This window comes from Sodiomyces alkalinus (genome assembly GCF_003711515.1).
Source record: "Sodiomyces alkalinus F11 unplaced genomic scaffold SODALscaffold_1, whole genome shotgun sequence".
NCBI lineage: Eukaryota > Fungi > Ascomycota > Sordariomycetes > Glomerellales > Plectosphaerellaceae > Sodiomyces > Sodiomyces alkalinus.
Window position 1 is genome coordinate 5,982,718 of NW_021167079.1, and position 21,335 is coordinate 6,004,052.

The 21,335-nt window shown below is 54.3% G+C and overlaps 4 protein-coding genes across 4 annotated transcripts; 2 read left to right on the top strand and 2 right to left on the bottom strand.

The window, feature by feature from the left end:
- Positions 1-337: 337 nt before the first annotated feature.
- Positions 338-7,044, top strand: SODALDRAFT_269451 (Not1-domain-containing protein; the record flags this gene model as incomplete). Its single annotated transcript, XM_028607660.1, has 3 exons — positions 338-589; positions 657-981; positions 1,058-7,044. 3 exons carry the CDS (start codon positions 338-340, stop codon positions 7,042-7,044), a joined length of 6,564 nt encoding a protein of 2,187 aa, XP_028471154.1.
- Positions 7,045-7,422: 378 nt separating this feature from the next.
- SODALDRAFT_355554 (hypothetical protein) lies at positions 7,423-9,223 on the top strand (the record flags this gene model as incomplete). The annotated part of the gene is made up of 4 exons (XM_028613826.1): positions 7,423-7,429; positions 7,728-7,809; positions 7,947-8,064; positions 8,147-9,223. 4 exons carry the CDS (start codon positions 7,423-7,425, stop codon positions 9,221-9,223), a joined length of 1,284 nt encoding a protein of 427 aa, XP_028471155.1.
- A 1-nt stretch (position 9,224) lies between these two features.
- Positions 9,225-11,177, bottom strand: SODALDRAFT_327541 (hypothetical protein). The gene is made up of 2 exons (XM_028610458.1): positions 10,461-11,177; positions 9,225-10,388 (listed from the first exon to the last, which is right to left on the bottom strand). The coding sequence occupies exons 1-2, from the start codon at positions 11,003-11,005 to the stop codon at positions 9,641-9,643; spliced, it is 1,293 nt and encodes a 430-aa protein (XP_028471156.1). The 5' UTR covers positions 11,006-11,177; the 3' UTR covers positions 9,225-9,640.
- A 505-nt stretch (positions 11,178-11,682) lies between these two features.
- SODALDRAFT_327542 (GTPase-activator protein for ras-like GTPase) lies at positions 11,683-21,072 on the bottom strand. Its single transcript, XM_028610459.1, has 15 exons — positions 20,895-21,072; positions 19,294-20,817; positions 18,863-19,209; positions 18,674-18,788; positions 17,078-18,607; positions 16,841-17,000; positions 16,432-16,721; positions 16,042-16,329; positions 15,584-15,955; positions 15,401-15,487; positions 15,174-15,346; positions 14,433-15,109; positions 12,536-14,378; positions 12,202-12,454; positions 11,683-12,126 (listed from the first exon to the last, which is right to left on the bottom strand). Exons 1-15 carry the CDS (start codon positions 20,946-20,948, stop codon positions 12,112-12,114), a joined length of 7,728 nt encoding a protein of 2,575 aa, XP_028471157.1. The 5' UTR covers positions 20,949-21,072; the 3' UTR covers positions 11,683-12,111.
- Positions 21,073-21,335: the final 263 nt, after the last annotated feature.

Consider the following 21,335-nt stretch of genomic DNA (forward strand, 5'->3'; position numbering starts at 1 on the left):
ACTGTGCTCGCTGACATCGATCGTACATTCTTCAGCCACCTCTGCTAGCCCTGTCTGTGCCTCGGTCAGGACAACGAAGTGCCGACATCTCCAGCGACGCGTCGCAACGCCTTTGCACGAACGGAATCTGCTTACGCTAAATACGTCTCTCCGATCAGCTGCACGAGCCATCCCATACTCATACTTAGGCGCCTAACCTCGTTTTCGGCGGTTCGTTTCTGTCCGTCCCCTGCTTAGCCAGTTCGGTCAGGTTGGCTACAAACGGGGAAGCTGCTCTGTTCATTTTCGAACAGACGCTCCGCCTGCCTCGCGAGTCCTGCCCTAGACTACCAACCCCATGGTGCCGCCTTCAAGAGCGGGGTCTTTCTCACCAAATCCTGCACAGAATTTGCAGACTGGAATCGGCCACTCGCCCAACCCATCGCAAGCAGGTCCATTGAGTGCAGGCACAAGCCCCAGTACAAACAGCCCGACCGGCAATAGTCCCTTGACCAAGATTGTTGTGGCTCAGGTCTATCTTCTCTTAAGCACCATCAAAGAGAATAACGACCACGCAAAACGGGAAGCCCAGGTAGATCAACTCAAAAAGGTATGTGCATGGCTAATATCCGTTCCATCGTGAGCTCGCTCTCGCTAAGCTGTCGCCTGGTCGTTAGCTTCTCGATGATCACGGCATGGAAGTCTTCTCGAAATACTTCACGCGCCTCGTTGCCGGCAATGCGGGCCAAATTTTCCCGTCCTTGACGAGGCCTGTTTCCAACCCTGGAAACTATCATCTCCTTGTCGCGGAAATGCGAAAGATCGCCCATGATATCCACCAGGCCACGAAGATAGCCGAGTCCATCGAAACGGGCACTGAGGACATATTTCGTGACTTCGATCTCTCGACTTTCATGGAACATTTCAAGCTCGATGCTCTCGAAAAGACTATACTGGCACTAGCTTTCAAACTTGGGTCAAGGTCTGACTTGAAGACCAAAGGTGGGTGGCTCAATACTCACCAGTCGAATATGAGTAGTTCACCTTTTTCTGTTGCTAATGTTAATCTCATCGTTAGCTGATGCCATACTCTCCACCAACTTCCCTTCCTTCGTGAACATCTTGGGCCGCCCGGACGTGGAGGATCACGCCGATCTGGAGGACAGTTTCATCGCTGCTATTGTCGACCGATTCATCCAGCATCAGCCCCCGAACTTTAATGCAGCGTCCAAAGCAGAGCTCGCGTACAAAGTCCAAGCGCGATGGAATGGAGATCAAGTCCCTCCACCTTCGGAAGTACTTGCCGCCTTGGACCTCGTCAGGGTTCTTGCTGACAAGCCCCCGAATGCTCTTGCTCTCTACATGCAGCGAGTTGGCGGTGCCTTCACCAGAGACGAAGACACCTGCTTTTTGTATCTGCAGAACCGACCCAATCACGTCCAATTAAACGAAGAACAGGTGTCTATTGCACTTACCTACTCCGCAATCAGCCAAATTCCGCAATTCGACCCAGCTACCTTGACTGCTGCTCTGCGCCGGGTACTTCCTGCTACGTTCAGGTGGCAGGACGTTGTGTCTTACTTTGATCAGCGGTCGGCACGGATTTCCTCGCCGCAGTTCTTGCGCCTCTACAATGCACTTCTTCCCATTGCCCGCGACGACCCAGTAACTTTTAACATTGAGCAACTTTGGGGCGGAAACTGGGAAAACCCAGAGGCACAGCTTTCGTTTATCTGTGCTTTTGCTTCTCTAAGCCCCGACCAGCTTGATGCGAGCACGATACCCGGTCTTCGCCCGACTCTGACTCTCGACGCGTATGAAGACAGCCCTCCTGAGGTCCAAGAGAGGGCTGCATTTGCGGTAAAGCATCCTCTTGTCTCGGTCGCCGCCCTCGCCGCTGTATTCCACGTGGCCCTGCACTCGGTACATGCTTCCCAGAGCATCGAAGCGAAACGTCTCTTCCAAGAGGTCGTGGTCCCCAACTTGGACATCTTTGTTGTCTCGGCTTTCGGTGTTCCCAAGCCTTGGCCTCCGATGGCTATGGAGACTCTGAATTCCCTCTTCGACAATTTTCTCTACAAGAGATCCCCAGATTATGATTTCGTTCTAGACAGCTTGTGGAAGAAGGACAGAGAGTGGGTGACGCAGAGGCTCATCGACGCGCACGTTGTCAAGCCAACCGACTTGCCGCTCGTTTTCGAGCATGCGGTGAAGCACAAGTGGCTCGATGATCTCGTCTCTCTAACAAGCGGCTTTGGCCTGGATCTCGCAGCCCTCGCACACGCCGAAGGATATCTGGATCTCGTACAGCTGTCTCGCCAGCAATCCGATCGAGCGAATGAAGTGGCTCGCTCGATTCACCAGTTCCTGGCGATCAAGACGAGTCTTGAGTCTCAGTATCAGCGCCCACCGACAGATGGACAACCTATCGCCAAGACTACGACGCTGCAGGTCAAGACGGTATCAGTTCTTCTGCAAACCCTGGAGGAGTTCATGCCGAAAGCCCCGGTCCCCGATCTGATCCATGTCCAGCGTTCATGTATCACGGTGTATCCGAGGCTGATCAATTACGGTGAGGGCTTCGACGACATCATAGATGCGAATGGTCGGGAGGGGAATGCCCTTCCTCCAGCTGCGAACAACAAGATGGAGGAACATTACAAGAAGATGTACGGGGACGAGCTTCAAGTTCGGCATATTGTCGACATCCTCCGCCGATACAAGCACTCTCGCGATCCACTCGACCAGGATGTCTTCGCCTGCATGATACATGGCTTATTCGACGAATACTCGCACTACGTGGATTATCCTCTCGAGGCGCTTGCGACAACAGCAGTGCTTTTTGGAGGCATCATTTTGCATAAACTCATTGCCGACTTGCCTCTCAAAGTAGGGCTCGGCATGATACTTGAAGCCGTCCGGGACCATTCTCCAGAAGCCTCCATGTACAAATTCGGTCTGCAGGCACTCATGCAACTGTTTTCTCGATTCAAGGAATGGCCTGGCTTCTGCAAGCAGCTGTTGCAAATTCCCGGCTTGCATGGGACGGAAGCCTGGAAGAGAGCCGAAGATGTGGTTCGAGAGCACGAAGCAGAGCATTCACAACCCCGTAACGGCGTTGACCCTTCCCCAAGAGGCCCGTCTCTCAGTCACGAACTTACCGCCAACGGGAACCCAGAGGAGTCCCGACTTGCTGAACGCCAAACCGCGCCCTTCTCGTCGATCAGTGCAGACGATCCATTCCCGGGCGTTGAATTCGAAGAACCACCGGATGAGACCCGGGGAAAGATCCAGTTCGTGCTGAACAACCTCACGGAGACGACGCTGCAGTCCATGTGCATCGAACTCCGGGATATGCTGGACGAACGCCATCAGCAATGGTTTGCAAGTCATTTGGTCGCAGAACGCGCCAAGATGCAGCCGAATTACCACCAGGTTTACTTGGAATTGGTCAAGTCCTTCGACGACAAGATTCTCTGGTGGGAAGTACTCAGAGAAACGTACCTGAGCGTCGCTCGTATGCTCGATTCGGAGGCTACGGTTTCCAGTCCCACGGAACGTTCACATCTCAAAAATTTAGGCGGTTGGCTCGGTTTGCTCACCTTGGCAAGAGACAAGCCCATCAAGCATAAGAACATTGCCTTCAAGGAGCTTCTCATCGAGGCACACGACACAAAGAGACTGGTAGTCGTCCTCCCTTTTGTCTGCAAGGTTCTTATACAGGGTGCACTCTCCACTGTCTTCCGGCCCCCGAATCCCTGGCTCATGGACATCATTCACCTTCTCATTGAGCTGTATCATCATGCCGAGCTCAAGCTCAATCTCAAGTTCGAGATCGAGGTCCTCTGCAAGGGTCTCAGCCTTGATCATAAGAGTATCAAGCCCTCGGGTGAGATCCTGAACCGGGTTGGGCTTGAAAGCCAGGTAGACACGTTGGCCCACGACAGTTTGGAGGCCTTCGAGCGGGTTTCTCTCAATGGCATGGGGGCCGGTGTCGGCACGGGTCTTTCGCCACAAGCCATTGTTCCATCGATCCCTGACCTAGGCCCGATGATACAGATTCCTCCGACCAATGAGATGGTTGTTTCTTCGACACGGCTACACGATATTGTGCGCAGTGCTCTCTCGCGGGCCCTTCAGGACATCATACAACCTGTGGTCGACCGGTCCGTCACCATCGCTGCCATCTCCACGCGCGAAATGATCCGCAAAGACTTTGCCACGGAGCCCGACGAGAACAGGATTCGTACGTCCGCTATCAACATGGTGAAGGCGACCGCCGGAAGCTTGGCCCTTGTCACATCCAAGGAACCCCTGCGGGGCAACTTCACCAACTACATGCGCAATCTTTCCAACGATCTGCCACAGGGGCTGCCCGAGGGAACAATCATCATGTGTGTCAATTCCAATCTGGATCTCGCTTGCAGCATCATCGAAAAGCAGGCCGAGGAACGGGCTGTCCCGGAAATCGAAGATATGATCGAGCCGGAACTGGAGGCCCGGCGCCGCCATCGGGCTCAGAGACCGAACGAGCCTTATGTGGATCCTGCCCTCAGCCGATGGGCGTGGACAATACCCAACCCGTTCAAGCTGTCACCGAGCCTCAGTGGACTCAATTCCGAGCAGATGGCGATCTACGAAGACTTCGCCCGTCAACCCCGTACCAGCACGACTATCACAGCAGCCCATGCGCCTTCGGCTTCGGACACAACTCGGTCCATTGCCAATGAGGTCCTGTCCGAACAGTTTAGCTCGTTGCCTAATATCCCCACGCCAGCGGAAACGCCCGTTGTCCAACCGCCGAGTTCGCACTTGCAGGCTTACACCTCTCTCCACGCTCCCGCCGTGGCCAACGGCAGACCGCCTGCGTTCCAGGTGGATGGCCGAGCGTTGTTCGAGCGAGTCCAGAAGCTTCTTATCGAGCTGCAGCGGGTGGCGACCGAGTCTCGCGAGGAACACTTCGCCGACCTTCCAAGGCCTCATCCCTTGTTAGATGTCGTGGATGCCTTGGTCCAACACATGATCAAGACGTCTCAGACGTCCGAGGAGTTCGCCATATACGCCGCGGAGCAGATCATTCAGCTCATTTTCAGCCAAGTGGATGACAACCTGGCTCTTGAATGCCTGGTTCACGTGCTGGAGACGCTAAGAAAGATATCCGGTCCCGCGCTCAACAACCGGGTTGCGTCGCTGTTTTTGCAGCAGCCGGGCACTAGCTTCCTTCGCTTGCCGCTTCTCGCGGCTCTGCTCAAGACAGACTTGCTGGACTGGGTGAACATTGACATGGCCATGGCCAAGACATTGCAGCAGCGAAAGGAGGGCTCCTTGGAGTTCCTGGAGCAGATGCTGGACCTAGCTCTGCTTGGCAGCCGCCCGTCGGCATTGTACGGCGATTTCGTCCGGAGTCTTGACGCGGCATGGGCGTGGATTCGCGATGATCCGACGTCGACCGTTGGGCAGCGGCTGAAGGCTAAACTTTCGGACCAGGGGATTGTTCGACCGGGGGCCGTGGACGGCGCCACTACACACCAGCAAGACCAGATGGAGTACGTGTTCGATGAATGGATGCATCTGTGCAACAACCCCAATGCTCCCGCAGACTTTGCGCCGCTTTTTATCGTGCAGATCAAGGCAGCCGGGGTTTTGCGAAGCAAAGACGATCTATTCCTCTTCATCAGAGTCGCGCTCGATATGTCGGTCGACAGGTTCGAGCATGTCGCGCACACAGCCGGGACTGTGACGGATGCCTTCCTCGCGACCGACGCGCTCGCCAAGTTCATCACTGTTCTCATCAAGTTGCATGAAGAGAACGGCACCAATCCGACCAGTACCCCGATCTTCCTTGACTCGATTCTAGCGCTTCTGGTTCTTACTCTATCCCATCACCACCTGCACCGCGCCGAGCATTTCAATCAGAGGGTCTTCCATCGCCTGCTGTCGGTGCTACTGCATGAGGTCGATGCGCTCCCTGAACTTATTCCAGAGAATGATCATTTTGATATGCTCCTGAGATTCGCATCAAGGCTAGCGGACATTGGACCCCTACACTTGCCTGGTTTCGTTTACGGCTGGCTATCCCTCATCCAGCACCGGGCTTTCCTTCCTAATCTGATGAAGCAGCGCGCGGGGTGGGCTGCTTACAACAAACTCCTCGTCATTCTCCTCGAGTTCGTGGGTGAGCAATTGAAATCTCCCGAGCCCACCAGCGTGGCTCGTGACGCGTATCGGGCTACGCTCAAGCTCCTGGTGGTTCTGCAACATGACTTTTCCGAGTACATCGCGGCGTATTCCCATCAGTTGTCGATGTGCCTGCCGCCGCACTGCAAACAGCTCATTAATGCGATCTTGGCCGCCAACCCGGCAGCCAACCCCAAGATGCCGGACCCCCTGTATCCCGGTCTTCAGGCAGATCGACTTGCAGAAGCGCGGGAGGCGCCGGTCGCCGTGGAGAACATCCTGTCTGTGCTCGCAGACTTCGGCATCCAGCATGCCGTGGACCAGGCGCTACAAACGGGCCCTTCGGAAGACAGCCTGGCGCATATTTCTCGAGCGATGATGTCGGACGATGGCCGTGTGACCGGGTTCGGTCTGGTCCCGATCAGGGCCAATCTTCCTGTCATTGAAGCAGTGGTTCTCTGTATCGGCAAGTACGCCGTGGAGCAGGCTGGACAGGGCGGCGACATGTTCAATCCCCGATCTCCGGACGTCATCACGATTTCTCTTCTGGTCCATGAACTTGCGCCCGAGCCTCGATATTATTTGATTGTGAGCATGGTCAATCAGCTGCGGTTCCCCAACGCCCACACGACGTACTTTAGCAGAGTTCTCCTTGAGATCTTTGGGCGTGACATGAACGATCCGGAGGAAACAGAGATTCGGCAGCAAATCACGCGGGTGCTGTGGGAGAGGCTGATCGGATACTGGCCCCAGCCATGGGGTCTGATGATCACCGTCTTGGAACTGCTCAAGAATGAGAAGTACATGTTCTTCGACCTTCCCTTTGTGAAGGCTGCACCAGAGGTTCGTTACCCTTTCTCCTCTGTCACTGCTGGCGACTTGTGCTAACGGTTTGCACTTGGACTCAGGTTCTCGAGAGGTTCCATGCCATTCTGCAACGCACTTGAGCTGCGAGATGGGCAATTGAGAACCTCAGAGACTAAATTTCCCTATGGATATTCGCTCCCTCTTTTATCTTCGCTGGTGCCGAAGGAGAGGTCTTTGAGATAGCTGGATGCCCACTAATTGATGGGTTCTCGCCCTTTCCTGTCTACCTTGTTATCGCTCTGGGAGTCGTTTTCTCGCGATGGTGTTAACGGACCATTTGGGTTATAGATGGTTTTGGACTGGGTGGTTCCTAAGCTGGCGCGGACAAGGATGAATGTGTAGTGACTAAGTAGATTAATGTATAAATAGCGTGGTCAAGGGATCTAGAGAAAAGTGTCCATGAAGTGTTTTATGGTGGTATACGGACTCGTATAGGAGTAATTGACATTTTACCTTGAGGTACGAAATATGTCAGATGCCCATAGCCACCTTATCGAGGTGTGACAAACCATATTATATCAGACGTGTGGAGTACCTCGATCCTATATATCTATACTTATTTCCCCTAGTTTTTCCCTCATAGTTAGATATCCCCGTGAATTATTACGAGCTTTACTCAAGGTACCTTACCTAGATAAATATATACATAATCTTCCGTACCTTATTTGTGTTCTGACAATTGGTAAGGTGCTAAAAAATCCCAGGGCTCTACCATCACGTGACCCGGTCCGTCAACGCCGTCCCCTTCACTGTCCTCCCGCCTCGCAAAGACAACTCCATAGTTATGTATGAATATGAGCTTCCCTCGGCCGATCAGAAATTTGTTTGAACGCTTTATTCCTCGATGAAATAGACTGGGGTGTTTCTTTCTGGTTCTACAATGCACAATCTTGTGTCTTGTCCCTTACTTGAACGTTTGAAAGTCTGGGGGATCCCATATCGAAGTTCAATATCAAGGAGGTTCAATTCCTCCAGGGCTTCGCCATCTCGGCTTCAATCACACAGAGCTCAGCAACATGCCATAAACCAACATGGTTCCAAGTTCGTCTAGCAACGGAAGATGTGTCCCGGGTCCTTTTCTTCCGTACAGTTCACTACTAATAGAGAGGTCAGGGTCAGGCAGAAAAATGTGCCGACATCATCGGGCGGCGCGGACACCGCCGAGGCCATATTTCGGGCGAGGAAAATCCCCTTGCTTGCGGCTGGGCTAGTGGCACTTGGTTTCGGCGTCTACTTTAGCATGATGGTGTCCTCTCTCTCCCGTCAGTCGTCATCAGCATCAACATCGTCATCGTCAACAGCAGATGAGGCTACGCCCACAGGACGCCCACCCGCGTTCTCGCGGGAGTCGGCGCGCCAGTTTGACCAATGCCTAGATGCGTCGGAGAAAACCATGGGCATTTCTTCACTCCGCAAGGACCTCGGTCGAGCTGTGTCGGGTCACGTCATCGAAGTCGCTGTGGGGACGGGCCGAAACATGAGCTTCTACGACTGGAGGAAGATCCTTCCATCATCCCGACGTGGCGGCGAGCCAGTTTCCAAGACAGCAACATCGCCGCCGGCCATGTTATCCTACACCGGGGTGGACGTCTCCCCCGATATGCTTGAAGTCGCCATCGAAAAGCTCCCCGGTACTCTTCCGGGGCTTCGCGGCGTCACCCCCGCCGTCACAACGCAACCGCGAACGGGCGCAGACAAAAAGGGGCTCAAGTTCTTCTCGTTCCTCGACGGCAAACTCAGGCTCGCCCAATGCGACATACAGCATACCATACCACCCCCTGCCGCCGACTTGACAGGGGGCCAAGAAAAGTACGACACGGTCGTGCAGACGTTTGGGCTCTGCAGCGTCGCGGATCCTGGACAGGTGATCCGGAACCTGGCCGGCATGGTCAAACCCGGGACCGGCAAGATCATCTTGATCGAGCACGGTCGTGCGCGATGGGGTATCGTGAACACCCTGCTCGACTGGTCGGCCCCGTCCCATTTCCAGAAGTACGGCTGCTGGTGGAACCGAGACATCGTCGGCATCGTGGAGGCTGCCGCCGAGAAGACACCTGGCCTACGGGTTGTCCGGGTCGAACGCCCCTTCATCACACAACTGGGGACAACTGTTTGGTTGGAACTGGCAGTTGACCGCATCCATGGCACAAACACTACCGCCTCTACCGCCACAACACGAGCAAATAATGTTAAGAGTTGACTTGAAATTGGTTGGCCATTTGGCTCACTGGCTGCTGCTGCTTCTTCTACATAACAACGGCGACAGCAAAACCACACCGAAATTAACAAATTTTGAGTGAGGTTTGTTTTGTTTCTCCATTTCCCCCGGCCTTTCTTTCTATCATGCCCACCCATCCATCCACCGCACCCTGGGACGCCATTTGTCGCTTTGCATCTCCTACCTTTTGTTTCCTATCCCCCTAATCGACCTCCCAGAAGATGTACAACACCGACTTAGAACCATACCCCCCCTGGTTATGTGGCATATCGTATCAAATGAAAATAGAACATGTATCATCGTCATACGGCGGCTCCATATAACACTCCGCCAACCATCCGCCGGTCGCGGAATGCGTTTTTCTTTTTTCTTCTCGTTCGGCTTCTGTCCTTTGTTTTCTTAGCACGCATCCAGCAAGCAGTCTAGCTCGTCGAGTTCGATATCCTCCGGGCTGTGATCCCACTCGAAAAACTTGCCGAGTTTCAGCCAATTGTTGTCTTCGGGATCTTTCCTCGCACTCGACGGAGGGAAGCATGCGCGCACAGCCGGACTCGTCATGAAGCTGAACGATGCCGTGGTGCCGACCATGCCAGCCTGTCTATCATCAAAGATGTCGTCCCGGATCTGGTCTTCCGAGTGCCCCTGCTCTGCATTGCTACCCGCCAGGACTTCTCCCGTGAGTTTCCGCTTCTGCAGTCCATCCGCCGTCTGGGTAAACTCCCTCTCGTCCTTCTCCAGGGGTGGAGAGGTATTCCGCTGGCCTTCCGGATCATGAATCGTGTTGGGCAACGAGCCAACCGGGGTGCTCGGCATGACAACATCGTCATCCGCGTCATCGAAATGAGGCGGCGATAGATCAACTTCGGGGGAAGGGCTGAGCTCCCGACGCGCGATATGGTCATCATTGTCGTCATCAGAAGACGACGACTCGGAACTGGATATTGATGGGGAGATGACGGATCGAGGGACGCTCTGGTAAAGCGCGGGGAGCGGCAGGCGCGGCCGCGTCGTGAGGTAGTAGAAGGTTCGGCGGGGATGCAATGGCTCGAGTTCCTTCGCCAGCGGGCAGGGCGCTAGAGCACTCCAGCACGTCCTCTTCAAATACGACGAGAGCCGAGAGGACACGATGGCGCAGGGATTGGCGGAACTGAAATCAACCGGGTTAGTTGGAAACGAGGCGGAACACGGTGCGCGAAGGGGCAGAAGGGAGAGGGCTCACTGTCGAACGCTAACGAGCTGCTGAGATAAAACATCGGCAAGCTCCTTGATCAGATGCGGTCTATTCGCCGTATCTTCCAGCCGTACGATGACAGCCCCAACGATTTCGTCGTTGATGCCTTCCAGGTCGATTCTCCTCCCGACGACTTGCTCACGTCTCTCGCCATCCACCGTCGTGTCCCGGCTTTTTGGAGAAGGCGGAGGCGTGTGCTCGAAGCTCACTACCACATTACCCTCCCGGTGCCGCACTCTGCCTGCATGGACGGGAGGGGTGGCCAGACTTCTGCTGTCTTTGTTGTTGTGGGATCGCTTCTGCTTCTTGTTTGGATGGCATGTCGGCGACGCGACGGATGGAACGGGACGGGCGGAGTAGCCGGAAATGGGTTTATCGGGGCCTTGAGATGCGGCGCCGGTAGAAGCAGCAGCAGCAGCAGCAGCTGCTGCTGCCGCTGCTGCTGCCGCCGCCGCTCGTTCAGCGTGAGTGACTGGGACGTGAATCCCAAGTGACGACAGGGAGAGCGACTTGCGCCGGGTATTATACGGCATTTCGAAAATAGCGGGAGTCATATAATCGGTGATTCTTAGATACAAATGTTGTAAATTGATGATTTTTGATGATTTTTTGGTTATTTAATGATGGCGCTGTCGTGGAAACGAGCAAGTTGTCCTCGAGTCGGTGTGTTTTGGGGTCGATTGATTACCGGGCCATCGAGAAGCTATCGCAGCTAAAACAAAGCAAAAGGCAACTTTTTTCTGTTTCTCTCCAAAGGTACGTTCATGTCATTACCAAATACAGTTCCAATGCGAGAGCTACGGGGCGGCCTTCCTCTCTCTCCCTTTTTTTTTTTTTTTTTTTTTTCCTTCCCTCTTCCCGTTGTCAGGCATGCAGTCAATTTGACAAACGCACTCCACCGCTACAAAGGTGGGGTCATGACTCCACAAGACATGTTTCCTGGGCCAGTAAGCTGTAAGCGGCCCAGGAAGTAGTGGGTCAAGAGACAAAAGTACACTAGTGTACATGGGGGAGGTATCCACGAGACTTGGTCGAGTAAGGGGCCAATTGACATACGTAACGCCAAGGGGGGTTTCCCTTTGCTTTTCCCTTTCCCTTTTTCTCCTTTTTCTTCCCAAAAATGGAAATGGTAAAAGGAAACAAATGAAGAGAAAAAGAAAGGAGAAATATGCTTGTTGGTTGAATTGACTGGTACTGAATAAGTTAATGGTTGGACGAATAAATAATTTGCGACGAGTCGTATGATGCATGATGCGTCCGTTGTACCTTGGCCTACAGAAATCAAGACCCTGTTTAATTACGGGGACACTGGACCCCTTGCCGGGGTCGGTATAATGGAGCTAGCTCATGGATGGATGGTGGACTTGTCCTTCAATGCTGAGTAAGCTGGTCGAATCTACCTCCGTACATCGTCCGGGCAAACCCGCCCCCCCTATTTTTCCCTTATCTTTTCCCTTTTCTTTTCCCTTTCTAAGATGCTAGTGATATGTCGTTGAGGATCTTCGAGTGTCATACCTAATAGACACTTACATTGTAGGTAGATTTGCCACGTTCCTTGCTTCACGCAGAGAGCGCAAAGAGATGGAGAACTGTCGACGTAGAATAAACGTCACAGGCTACCACTCGCTTCCTCTCTTCCTCACATGATAATGAGCTTTAAAACGCAGTTGGTTAGTTCGCTTGTGCTTCACATCTGGTATGGCCAAGGTCGAGATTTTGGTTCCCGTACCTCGATAAGTTTCTCTGTCAAGGCGAAGCATTCCCTGTCTTGCTGCTGAGAAGACTCGAAAGAGCAGGACCGCCACAATCCGCCAAAGCCCATCTCCTCCAAGATGTCGTCGAGCATCCCTGGCGACTCGAGCGCGGTATTGAGGCTGGGGTTGGATGTGAGACATTGAAGGAGGACGTGGGCTGCCTGGAGGGACGATGCATTCTGGCAGTGCAAGAGCGTGTCCTCCAATATGGACGAGATGGGGCCACATCTGAATTGAACTTTCGGTTAGCAGTCGCCCTGAACGGGTGACCACGCGCATGCAATGCTATGATAAATGCTCAAAACTCACAGAGGGACAAGAACCGACGGTCGTGCCGTTGACAGTGAAGTGAGCCACTGCAGAGTCCGGACCTGTATGGCATCCTCGAGGTATTGAAAGTCCACGAGTTCCAGGGCCGTATTCAGGAGATGATCCCGGTCTTTCACCTGTTCGAGATCCTGCACCTTCCGCCGCAAGCTGAGACCAGGTCCAATCGTCGCCGGGTTAATGCCAGCTAGCCAGAGCGCGTCCCGTAATTCTTCGTCGTTAGCGGCCCTCGCCTGTATCAAGGACATGTACGGCGAGGACACAATCCTCGGAGACGGCCTTCCCGCGTCGTTCGACGGGCTATTCACCATCTCCAGGAATGCGGAGAGGACTCGCATGGCGCTCGGCCGCGTCGTGGTATCCACGAGACCGCGTGTTAGGCAGGCACAGACGGCAAAGTGGAAGTTGTCGTGGGTGAAATGGATCCCGTAAACGTCGTCCAGCGGCAACGCTGCGTCTTCCAACTGACTTCGGCCCTGCACGAGCAGGCGTGCCATGCTCTCGCCTTTCATGCCATTGACGGTGCTGATGTTGGTCAGCACGGCCTCGAGGAACTGGGCGCTGCAGTTGAACAGAGCCGGCGGCACGAGGCGGACGAGCGATATGGCCAGCCAGAAAAGCTGAAGGCCGTACCTTGACGCCGAGGGCAGCTTCGACATCATCTTCGACAGAGACGTGACGATGGAGATGAACATGTCGATATTGGCGTCGTCCCCCAAGCGGCCCACACTGTTACGCAGCGCAACGAGGACCTGGTACAGCAAGTCGTCGTCCACCCCTTCCCGAGCAAGGCAGCCCATGACTGCGAACGCCCTCGGCTGCACTGCCGGGTTGTTCTGGAAAGCGGTGCTGGCCACTAGGCTCATCCACCGCGACCTCCACGCATTGGAGATGTCGACGGAAGGAGCGCACAGCGTGCAGACTTCAAACAGAGAGGAAGCTAGCGTCTCTGTCGCGGCAAGAACAGGGCCAGAATCTTGTGTGGTAGACATGGAGGCAGTGTCTCGGAGGGAGGTGGCGGGCGCAAGGAAGACATCGCTCCTGGGCTCGCTGAGAAGATCCAGAGTGGATCGGAGTCTGTTGAGTTTGGATTCATCCAGGGCGAACGAGGTACATGCGGCGTGGACCGTGTTGACAAGGAGGCGATGCACGAGGAGCCGGACATCCGACGAACCCGTGTTTCCCAATATGGTGACGATGTGAAATATTTCGGGCAGGTAGAGTTGCGACTGCACGCCGTTGTCGAAGGAGAGCGAGACGCAGAAACGCAGGAGAATGCATATCTCTGGCCACACGACATTGTCGGGCAAATACTTGGTCGGTCGGAGGGACGTCCGATTGAGCGCCTTTCGTAGTCGGGAGATGATTTTTGCGCGGACCGTGATGGTGTTGATGCTAGAGGCGACAGACGAGAGGGCATCCAGGGCTTCTTCCGTCATATTGAAGTCCAGTGCCGTTTTCATGAGCTCGTCCAGGAAGATTTCCAGGAGGGTTTCGTCAAGGAAGATGGCCGGCCAGACGACCTGTTCCAAGGTGTATGACAGGAACTGGTCTGATACGGCAATGTCGATGAGCTTCCGAAATAGGGAAGCAATCTTCTCTTTCCCCTTGTCCCCGTCGGAGTCGCTGGTGAGAACAGCAGTACGCAGTCCCGGAAGCCACGGTGCCATGTACGCGAGGCTCAGCGGTTTCTGTTTATCGCCGAAGCTATCCCATCCAACAAAGAATTCGGTGAGGAAGTCGAAGGTCAGCTGCGGTTCTGACCGCGCCAGCTGCTGACTGACGTTGACGATGAAATGTGCAGGGGTCACGGGCACGGCAATATCTGGACTGGCGTGTTAGCAGGGGCGTACGTCAAGGAATATGGTAATGGACAAACCTATCATGCACATGAGCCGGGACGCAGCGCTGAATCGAAAAGCCTTGCACAATGCCCCCAGGAGGTTATAAGAAGCCCTCCTCAAAACGTGATCACTGCTGGATAAGTTGGAAAGCGAGAGGTTGAGCAGTGTTCCTGGGACGTCTTGAGGCCGAATCAGTCTCTCGTACGGCTTCGGCAGCCTATTGTCTTTGCCATATTTCGCCTTGGCAGTCCGTATGGACTGAAGCACGTCCATCTTCTTCGGGCTCGTGAAGCACATGACCATCTTGCCATTGTCTACCCGCAAGCCGAAGGCCGAGTCGTCCTCCGTTTGCATCGACGTCGGAGCTTCGTCCACCTCTCCCAACCGGTAGATGTCGTTCACGGTTGTGTTGAGTCGATATCCCGGGGCAACTTCTTGTTTGTTGGTCGTAGTGATTTGGACGAACTGGTTGCCGACTTTGATGACAACCTCAATCTGGCCTCTGAACTTGGAAATTCGGCTGACGGGTTGGTAGACAAACCGGGTATCCGTGACAACGCTGATGGTTTCCTTTGGAAGATGCAGCTGACTGAGGTGGAAATGGGTCTGGAGGTCCTGGAGACTCCCTATCAAGTGATATTCGACGTTCTTGGGGTGGAAGATACTGCTCTCGCTCTTGACCGAGACACGGAGTAATCTTCGAAAACATTTCCTGCGACAGCACGTCTCAGCTCACGTACCTTCTCACGTGAAAATAGCCTCAGGGGATCACTTACGTGAAAGCATTGTTCATGTTATATACGTAGATTCTGGACATATTTCGCGAAAGCTCTATCGGGGTGAGCCGTTCGAGCTTTTTGAGGACGTTGTCTTGGGGTTCATTCTGCGCCTGATAGCATGTCGCGTCGATGAGCAAGCCGAACGGCCTGTGCCATAAGCGACTTGCGATCTGATGCCCGGTCAGAAAAGACAAAAGGGAGCACAGAATATCCTCGCCACGTACCTTGAGGAAACAGAACAGCAGGGTATCATAGTCAATGCTGTCCGAATCGATATGGCGCAGTATGATGCAGATTATGGGCAAAGAGTCCTGTTGTTTTCGTTTCAGATTCTTAGAGCAAGCCAGGGGGGGTATCGCAGTGAAAATGCAGAGTTGGATACGGCCTCATATGGGTATTTTACTTGCCTTGCTCTCGCCCCCATCATAGACGGGCCTAGCTGTCAGAAAGGACTCGGTACCGCGGAAGGCATTCCGCAGCATGAAATCCTGAAACCTCGAATACAGCGACGGGGGATTCGCGGAGACCTGTGGTCGGTTCCAGGTCACGGCCAGCGGGGGAGGTCCGAGGTTGGTAATGAGGTTTCGAAGTGGCTCCAGAACTGGCGAGCGGCCTCGTGATGACTCTGCCGGAGACCGAACATAGTCCCTTCGCTCTTGCGTGACCAGCTTTTGTCGGACATGATCCCAGTGGTCATAGAGGAAGCGGTGAAGGGCGACGCAAGAACCGAAATCGAAACATTCCATGGTACTGCCATAATCGAAGTTCTCCGGGGGCACCTTGAAAGAAAGAATGTTAACAAGGCATGCAATCGTTGACACCTACCCCCTAGCTAGGACAGTCAACGGGACATTGGTGGACATACGGATATCTCCCGTAGAAACGTCGTGACACGGTAGATGTTTTGAGTGAGGAAATCATTCAAGGGAAACATGTAATGTTCTTTGGCCCCGAAGAGGACGTTGTTCGCTAGGCTTTGGATGACTTTGGCGATCAGGAGTAACCCTCGGCGGAGCTCCCTGGATGGCGATGCGTCGAGCAATCCCTCGACTTCCGGTGCGACGATAGCCGGGCAGAAAAAGCGAAGGAAAATAAATGCCCCAACAGCAGTATACTTGGCTTCCGGGAACCTGGGCAGCACCGCAGTGGAAATCTTTTGATCCTGGTCAGAAACCGAGCAGGCTTACGGATTTATGTGCGGAAAGGGGAAAAGGGGGAAAGGGGGAAAGGGGGAAAGGGGAAAGGGCCTACTTACAATGCTGCAGATTTTCCGGAAAGAGGAAGGGATGCTGGCGGACGACGCACAAATGTCATCAATAAAGAGCTTGGCCACAATCCGCAGCTGGAGTGCGTTCTTCTGGAGTTCATCTGGTGAACCGACACGGCCCGGATCCAATTCGAGCCCCAGGTCTTTCGATGTAAGCATCAATCGCTCAACCACCTCTTGAAGAGTGGCCTTCAGGTATGCTTGTCCCTTCCATTTGGCGTAGATCGACAACACCTTGGTGGCAACACATGTACGACGTAGGATCTCGGATTCGTTTTCTGTATTCGGGCCCACGCGGGAATGTAAGGCCAAGTTAGTCACAAGAGAAGATAGAACGGTAGAAGAAAGGAAAGGAGAGGAAAGGAAAGGAAAGGAAAGGAAAGGGGGCGTGGCATGCCTGTTTCTTCGATTTCCTGTTTGATGAGGGTCTCGAGAAGATCAAAGCTCTTTTTGCGGTGTTCGAATATGGTGAGCAACGAGACCGACAGCTCATCGACTTCGTTGCTCGGACACACGATGCTCACGGCAGCTACTAGTGTCATGTCTTTGGTCAAGAGCTGCCGTTGCGATCGTTAGCGAATACCACGCCGCAGAAAACAGTTGGAACTGGGTCAAAAGATAGATCATCATGTACCTCGAGCAACTCGTCATACTTCTCGCTCACAGCCGAGTCCGTCAGGTTACTGAACTCCGTCCCCTGGACCAGGATGTTGCAGAGCACTCTCACGAAGGCTGTTCTCATCTCAATGCTCTGGTGGTACCCGATGTTCAGGGAATGCTTCAGGCCCACATCGATGTTGGCGCTCAATATGTTGGACAGGATGGTGATGGCGAGCTCCGACGAAGACTTGGCCTCGTCACGGCTCGAGATGGCCGGGCCGTGGTCGTTTCTCCCAGCCTCGGGGGGCTCATGGTTGAGCAGTGAGAGGAATCGACTGAAATAGGTGTGGAACATCTTCGATTTCAACTCGCTCGTGCTGGCGTCGGTCTGACCGTCTCCCGGCTGCAAGGGCAGGCGAAACGTAAGCTCCGCCAAGGATTTCAGGCAGGCCTTGTCAAGATCCTTCTGCACTCGCTGGAACTCGTCGTGCCGGGTAGCGGGATGAGGATTGACGTCGGCGTGAGGAGACCAGGGGCGTACGATCCAGCCGAAGATGTATTCCAGCAGGTGGTTTCGAATACGGACATCGTCCCTGGGGTTGAGATATTCCTTCCTCTTGTTCACAACCTCGCAAAGCTGGCAGACTTTGATCTTGACCCGTAATGTATTCACAGTATCCGGCATGCCGTCCATGAACTTGACAAAACTCAACGTCACAGCCCCCAGATGCACCGAAGACGCCGCGCCGAGATGTGAAGGGCTATCAAGTCGCTCCACCAGGGCTCGCAGGAGTGAAATGGCTTGCTCGGCAAATATGATCTCGACATCGTGGGCCTGGTCAGTCGGTGCCAGGACGCCATCAAAAAGGACGTCCAGCTCGGCCTCGAGTGCTTTAAATAGAGGTTGGTACAGGACCGCGGATATGTCACTGGAAAGGACCTCTCTGGTTGTTTCCCTCACTCGAATATTGGCGCAACCGAGCAGTTGAATGCTGAGCTTCAAATAGCGACTAAGGGGTGCCTCCTCGTGACTCTCCGAGGGCTTGTCAATCCATTTCAGTCCGCCCAGAGTCGGATCCTCGAGCAAGGCAGCTTGGTTTGTCACACAGATCCCACCGAGAGAGGCGAGAAATCCGGAATGGTTCCTCCATTCGGCAAACGTCTTCTCTTCGACGCTGTTGACGGGTGCACTCGACACCTCGCGAGAGAGATGGAGCCAGCGTTCAAAGGCATGGTCCCAGGAGGCCAGTATGCCAGCCGTCGGGTGCTGTAAACCTCTCAGAAGACCGCGCATTCTCTTTTGGAAAGCAACCAGCCCCGTGAATCGAAATGTGGTGGAGGCAAGTTCATCAAATATACCCTGGTTTCGGTATAGGGGAGCCAGGACCTTGCCAGCCTCCGCACGACGCGCATCCGGGGGACTCGCTTCAATGGACCTGGCGATCAAGGAGGTGACCATCTGGCACGTCTCGATGTCAGGGGAGCATAATGCGACAAGCAGAGTCGTCTCGTATTTGGACGCAACTGTTGCGAGCTCGGGTATGTCGGGAACCTCGGCAAGTTCCTAGCAACGGTGTCAGACAAAAGAAGAATCGCATAACCATGGCCATGGAGCGCACAGCGCACTTACTGGCAGGCATGAGAACAAGGCGACCCGAGTACTGAGATACTCGTAAACTTCCCGAACGGCCATGCTGCCCCCGCCCGATATGACACGATCGCACAGAAGCGAAAGGACTCGGCAACTAGTATCGTAAATTAGAGATTGTGCTCCGATATTGAAAAGGGGGGGGAGGAGGGGGTTGGAATCAATGCCTACCTCCGGCTCCAAAACTTATTCCTGATTGCCCGAGACTTCAATAAGCCTCGAGATCTGAGCTCCTCGAGCACCCACGGTTCCGAGAATAGCCGCTTCGTTACGGGGGAAGCATGTGTCCTTATTGTAGCATTGGTGGATAGGATCAGTGATAGAAAGGCTTCAAAGGCTTCAGAGCCAGGGATCCCGCTGGACGTCTTTCCGTCGCCGACATTTCTCTCCGCGAGGAGTGACTTGGGGGAAGCGTCAAGGAAATCCAATATCAGACAGATCATCTTGGTGCCTTCGGGGTCCCTATCCTGAGCCCCCGTATCGAGTGCTAACACCTCCAGCGCCTGTCCGGCCGCGACCTATAGCCGGGGGGGATCAGTCTCAAAAGCGCGAAGAGCCCCATTCGGGTTTCGTTTCAGGGGGGTTCATCCAGAAGCACTAACCTTGAGCTGATCTAACACGTATGGTAGGACAGCAGAAAAAAGCCGCTCGTATCTCTGCGAGTCACTTTGACGGGCAAGGTAGCCGCAGCCTTGCACCACGGCAGCTTTGAAAGAATGGGGCGCCGTCGGGGTCAGGCACGACTCCACCAATGCGTCGACACAGCCGTCCAGATTCAGTTGCGCCAGACTGACGAAAGTTGCTGTCAGTAGGTCCTGTTCAAAAAGCGGACTCTCCGCGTTGAGAGGCGAGCGTCGGAAAACGGCGTCCTTGACCTCGTCTTGTATGTCCAAGGCGAAGCTCACAAGGGCAGAGTCGTCTTCCGCATCAAAATGGCGAGCAGCACGCAGCAGGGTGATGAAGGAGTAGGCAGCGGCTTCGTTCCTGTTTCTCAGCGCCTTCCGCAGCGTGTCTAGAAAGGCCGTCTTCTTGGCCATGCTGCTGCTCTTCGCCTCGCGGAGATTGCTAGCGACTTCGAAGACATCGGGGAGCAGGAATAGCAGCGTCGTCTGTAGAGCGAAGGACATGCCCTTCCTCCGGCCCTGGTCCCCCATGGCATGTGTCATGTCGAAAAGAGTATCGGCCCCGCCGTCTAGCCGTATATGCTGTGTGTGCTGCTGTACGAACTGCTGCGGATAGCGATTTAGCCAGTTGGTGATCAACACCGGCACCACTGCGGCGATGGTTATCTGATAGGGTCGGCGGAAGTGCAAGAAGCTGGAGCACAGCTCCTTGATTACGAAGCCCAGTTTCTGCCCGTCAACCCAGAAGAAGGCGAGGAGTCTGAGGGCTACCAACGCGTGCCTGTCCTCCTCGCTAGATACGACACCCTGTCCGTGTCCATGTCCGTGTCCGTGTCCGGTCCCATGATGCGAAGCGCCTGCAGTACGGATATCATAGATGACATTCTTAAAGTACTCGAAAGAGCTGTCCCAAGAAGAAGCTGTCAAGTACTCGACTATTATCCTCGCCTGGTCCTCTAGGGTCGCAGCATGTGCTCCCGGGTCACCGTCTTGAGAGTCCGCGGTCGTAGCGACCGATTGATTGGACGGTTGCTCCTCAGCAACGAGACTCGCGAATTGATCGGGCCGCGTGGTGGTTTGGTTGAGAATAGTCTTCGGCGACAAGAGGAAAGTGTCTGGTATAGGCTCCAACAAGCATGCGATAATGTCCAGGTATCGCGAAACGAGGCCATCCGCCAGCGGACCAGGAGTCGGCAACGAGGAGCTAGTCCGTGCGTCCGAAGATTTCGTCGGCCCGGTCGATCCCTGCGTCTTCACTGCGTCCCAGTGAGTGATGCAGCAGTTGGCCGCTAAAGCCAGAACATAGACTTCCGATACAACGATGTGTGTGGGGTGCGACGCCTGACTCTTGTGACTGCGGGCGAGGTCTTCGAGGAGGGCGGCTAGTGATTCTAAGACGGAGGAGATGCAGTTGACGCTGATGGCAATGAGGGTTGACCTGGTGCTCACAACGATATCGTCCTTTTCGAGCTCTCGGCAGTTGGACCCAGTACGATGGGGAAGCTATCCAGGAACACTCGTCAGCCTGTGATAGTTGTTTTCGCTAGATATATATATATATATTGTAGTTTGGATCTTACCCTCGCGGCGATTCTATCGACGAGACATCCGACGAGGCTAGTGTCGCTGTCCATTGCTTGTGCCCAACGCGGAATTACCAAGCTGGAAGTGCATGACCAGCGCACACACAACACAATCTTCACCTATTCGCTTGCCTTTTGAGCTTGTGTCCTCGACTCGAGTAGGCTTTGTGGAACAATGGAGGTCTTGGATGCGATTTATCTGTCCCGGTTAAGATAGCTAATCTCGCGGTATTGATTGGCGGCTTTCACCCGCACACAATAATAATGCAGGAGGCAGTGTCCTTGGAAGAATGTGCCCAAGCTGAAGAACCGATGGATGTGGAGGTGTGAAGCTGGCAGGTGGGGAGCTGGTGAAGAGGGGTGTGTGGCTTGGGGCACTACGTGTACATGCGCCACCGTACCGGTCCCTGAGGTAAGGTACCTAAGGTATAGGTACCT

What these genes read in the sequence shown, in the direction of transcription:
- SODALDRAFT_327542 (XM_028610459.1), bottom strand. Translation starts at nt 20,948, where the DNA reads ATGGACAGCGACACTAGCCTCGTCGGATGTCTCGTCGATAGAATCGCC. An exon ending in AATAAGTTTTGGAGCCGGAG is followed by an intron (nt 18,789 to 18,862) that starts GTAGGCATTGAT and finishes TTACGATACTAG; the next exon opens with TTGCCGAGTCCTTTCGCTTC. An exon ending in ATGATGGGGGCGAGAGCAAG is followed by an intron (nt 15,488 to 15,583) that starts GCAAGTAAAATA and finishes CGAAAACAACAG; the next exon opens with GACTCTTTGCCCATAATCTG.
- SODALDRAFT_327541 (XM_028610458.1), bottom strand. Translation starts at nt 11,005, where the DNA reads ATGCCGTATAATACCCGGCGCAAGTCGCTCTCCCTGTCGTCACTTGGG. An exon ending in CAGCTCGTTAGCGTTCGACA is followed by an intron (nt 10,389 to 10,460) that starts GTGAGCCCTCTC and finishes GGTTGATTTCAG; the next exon opens with TTCCGCCAATCCCTGCGCCA.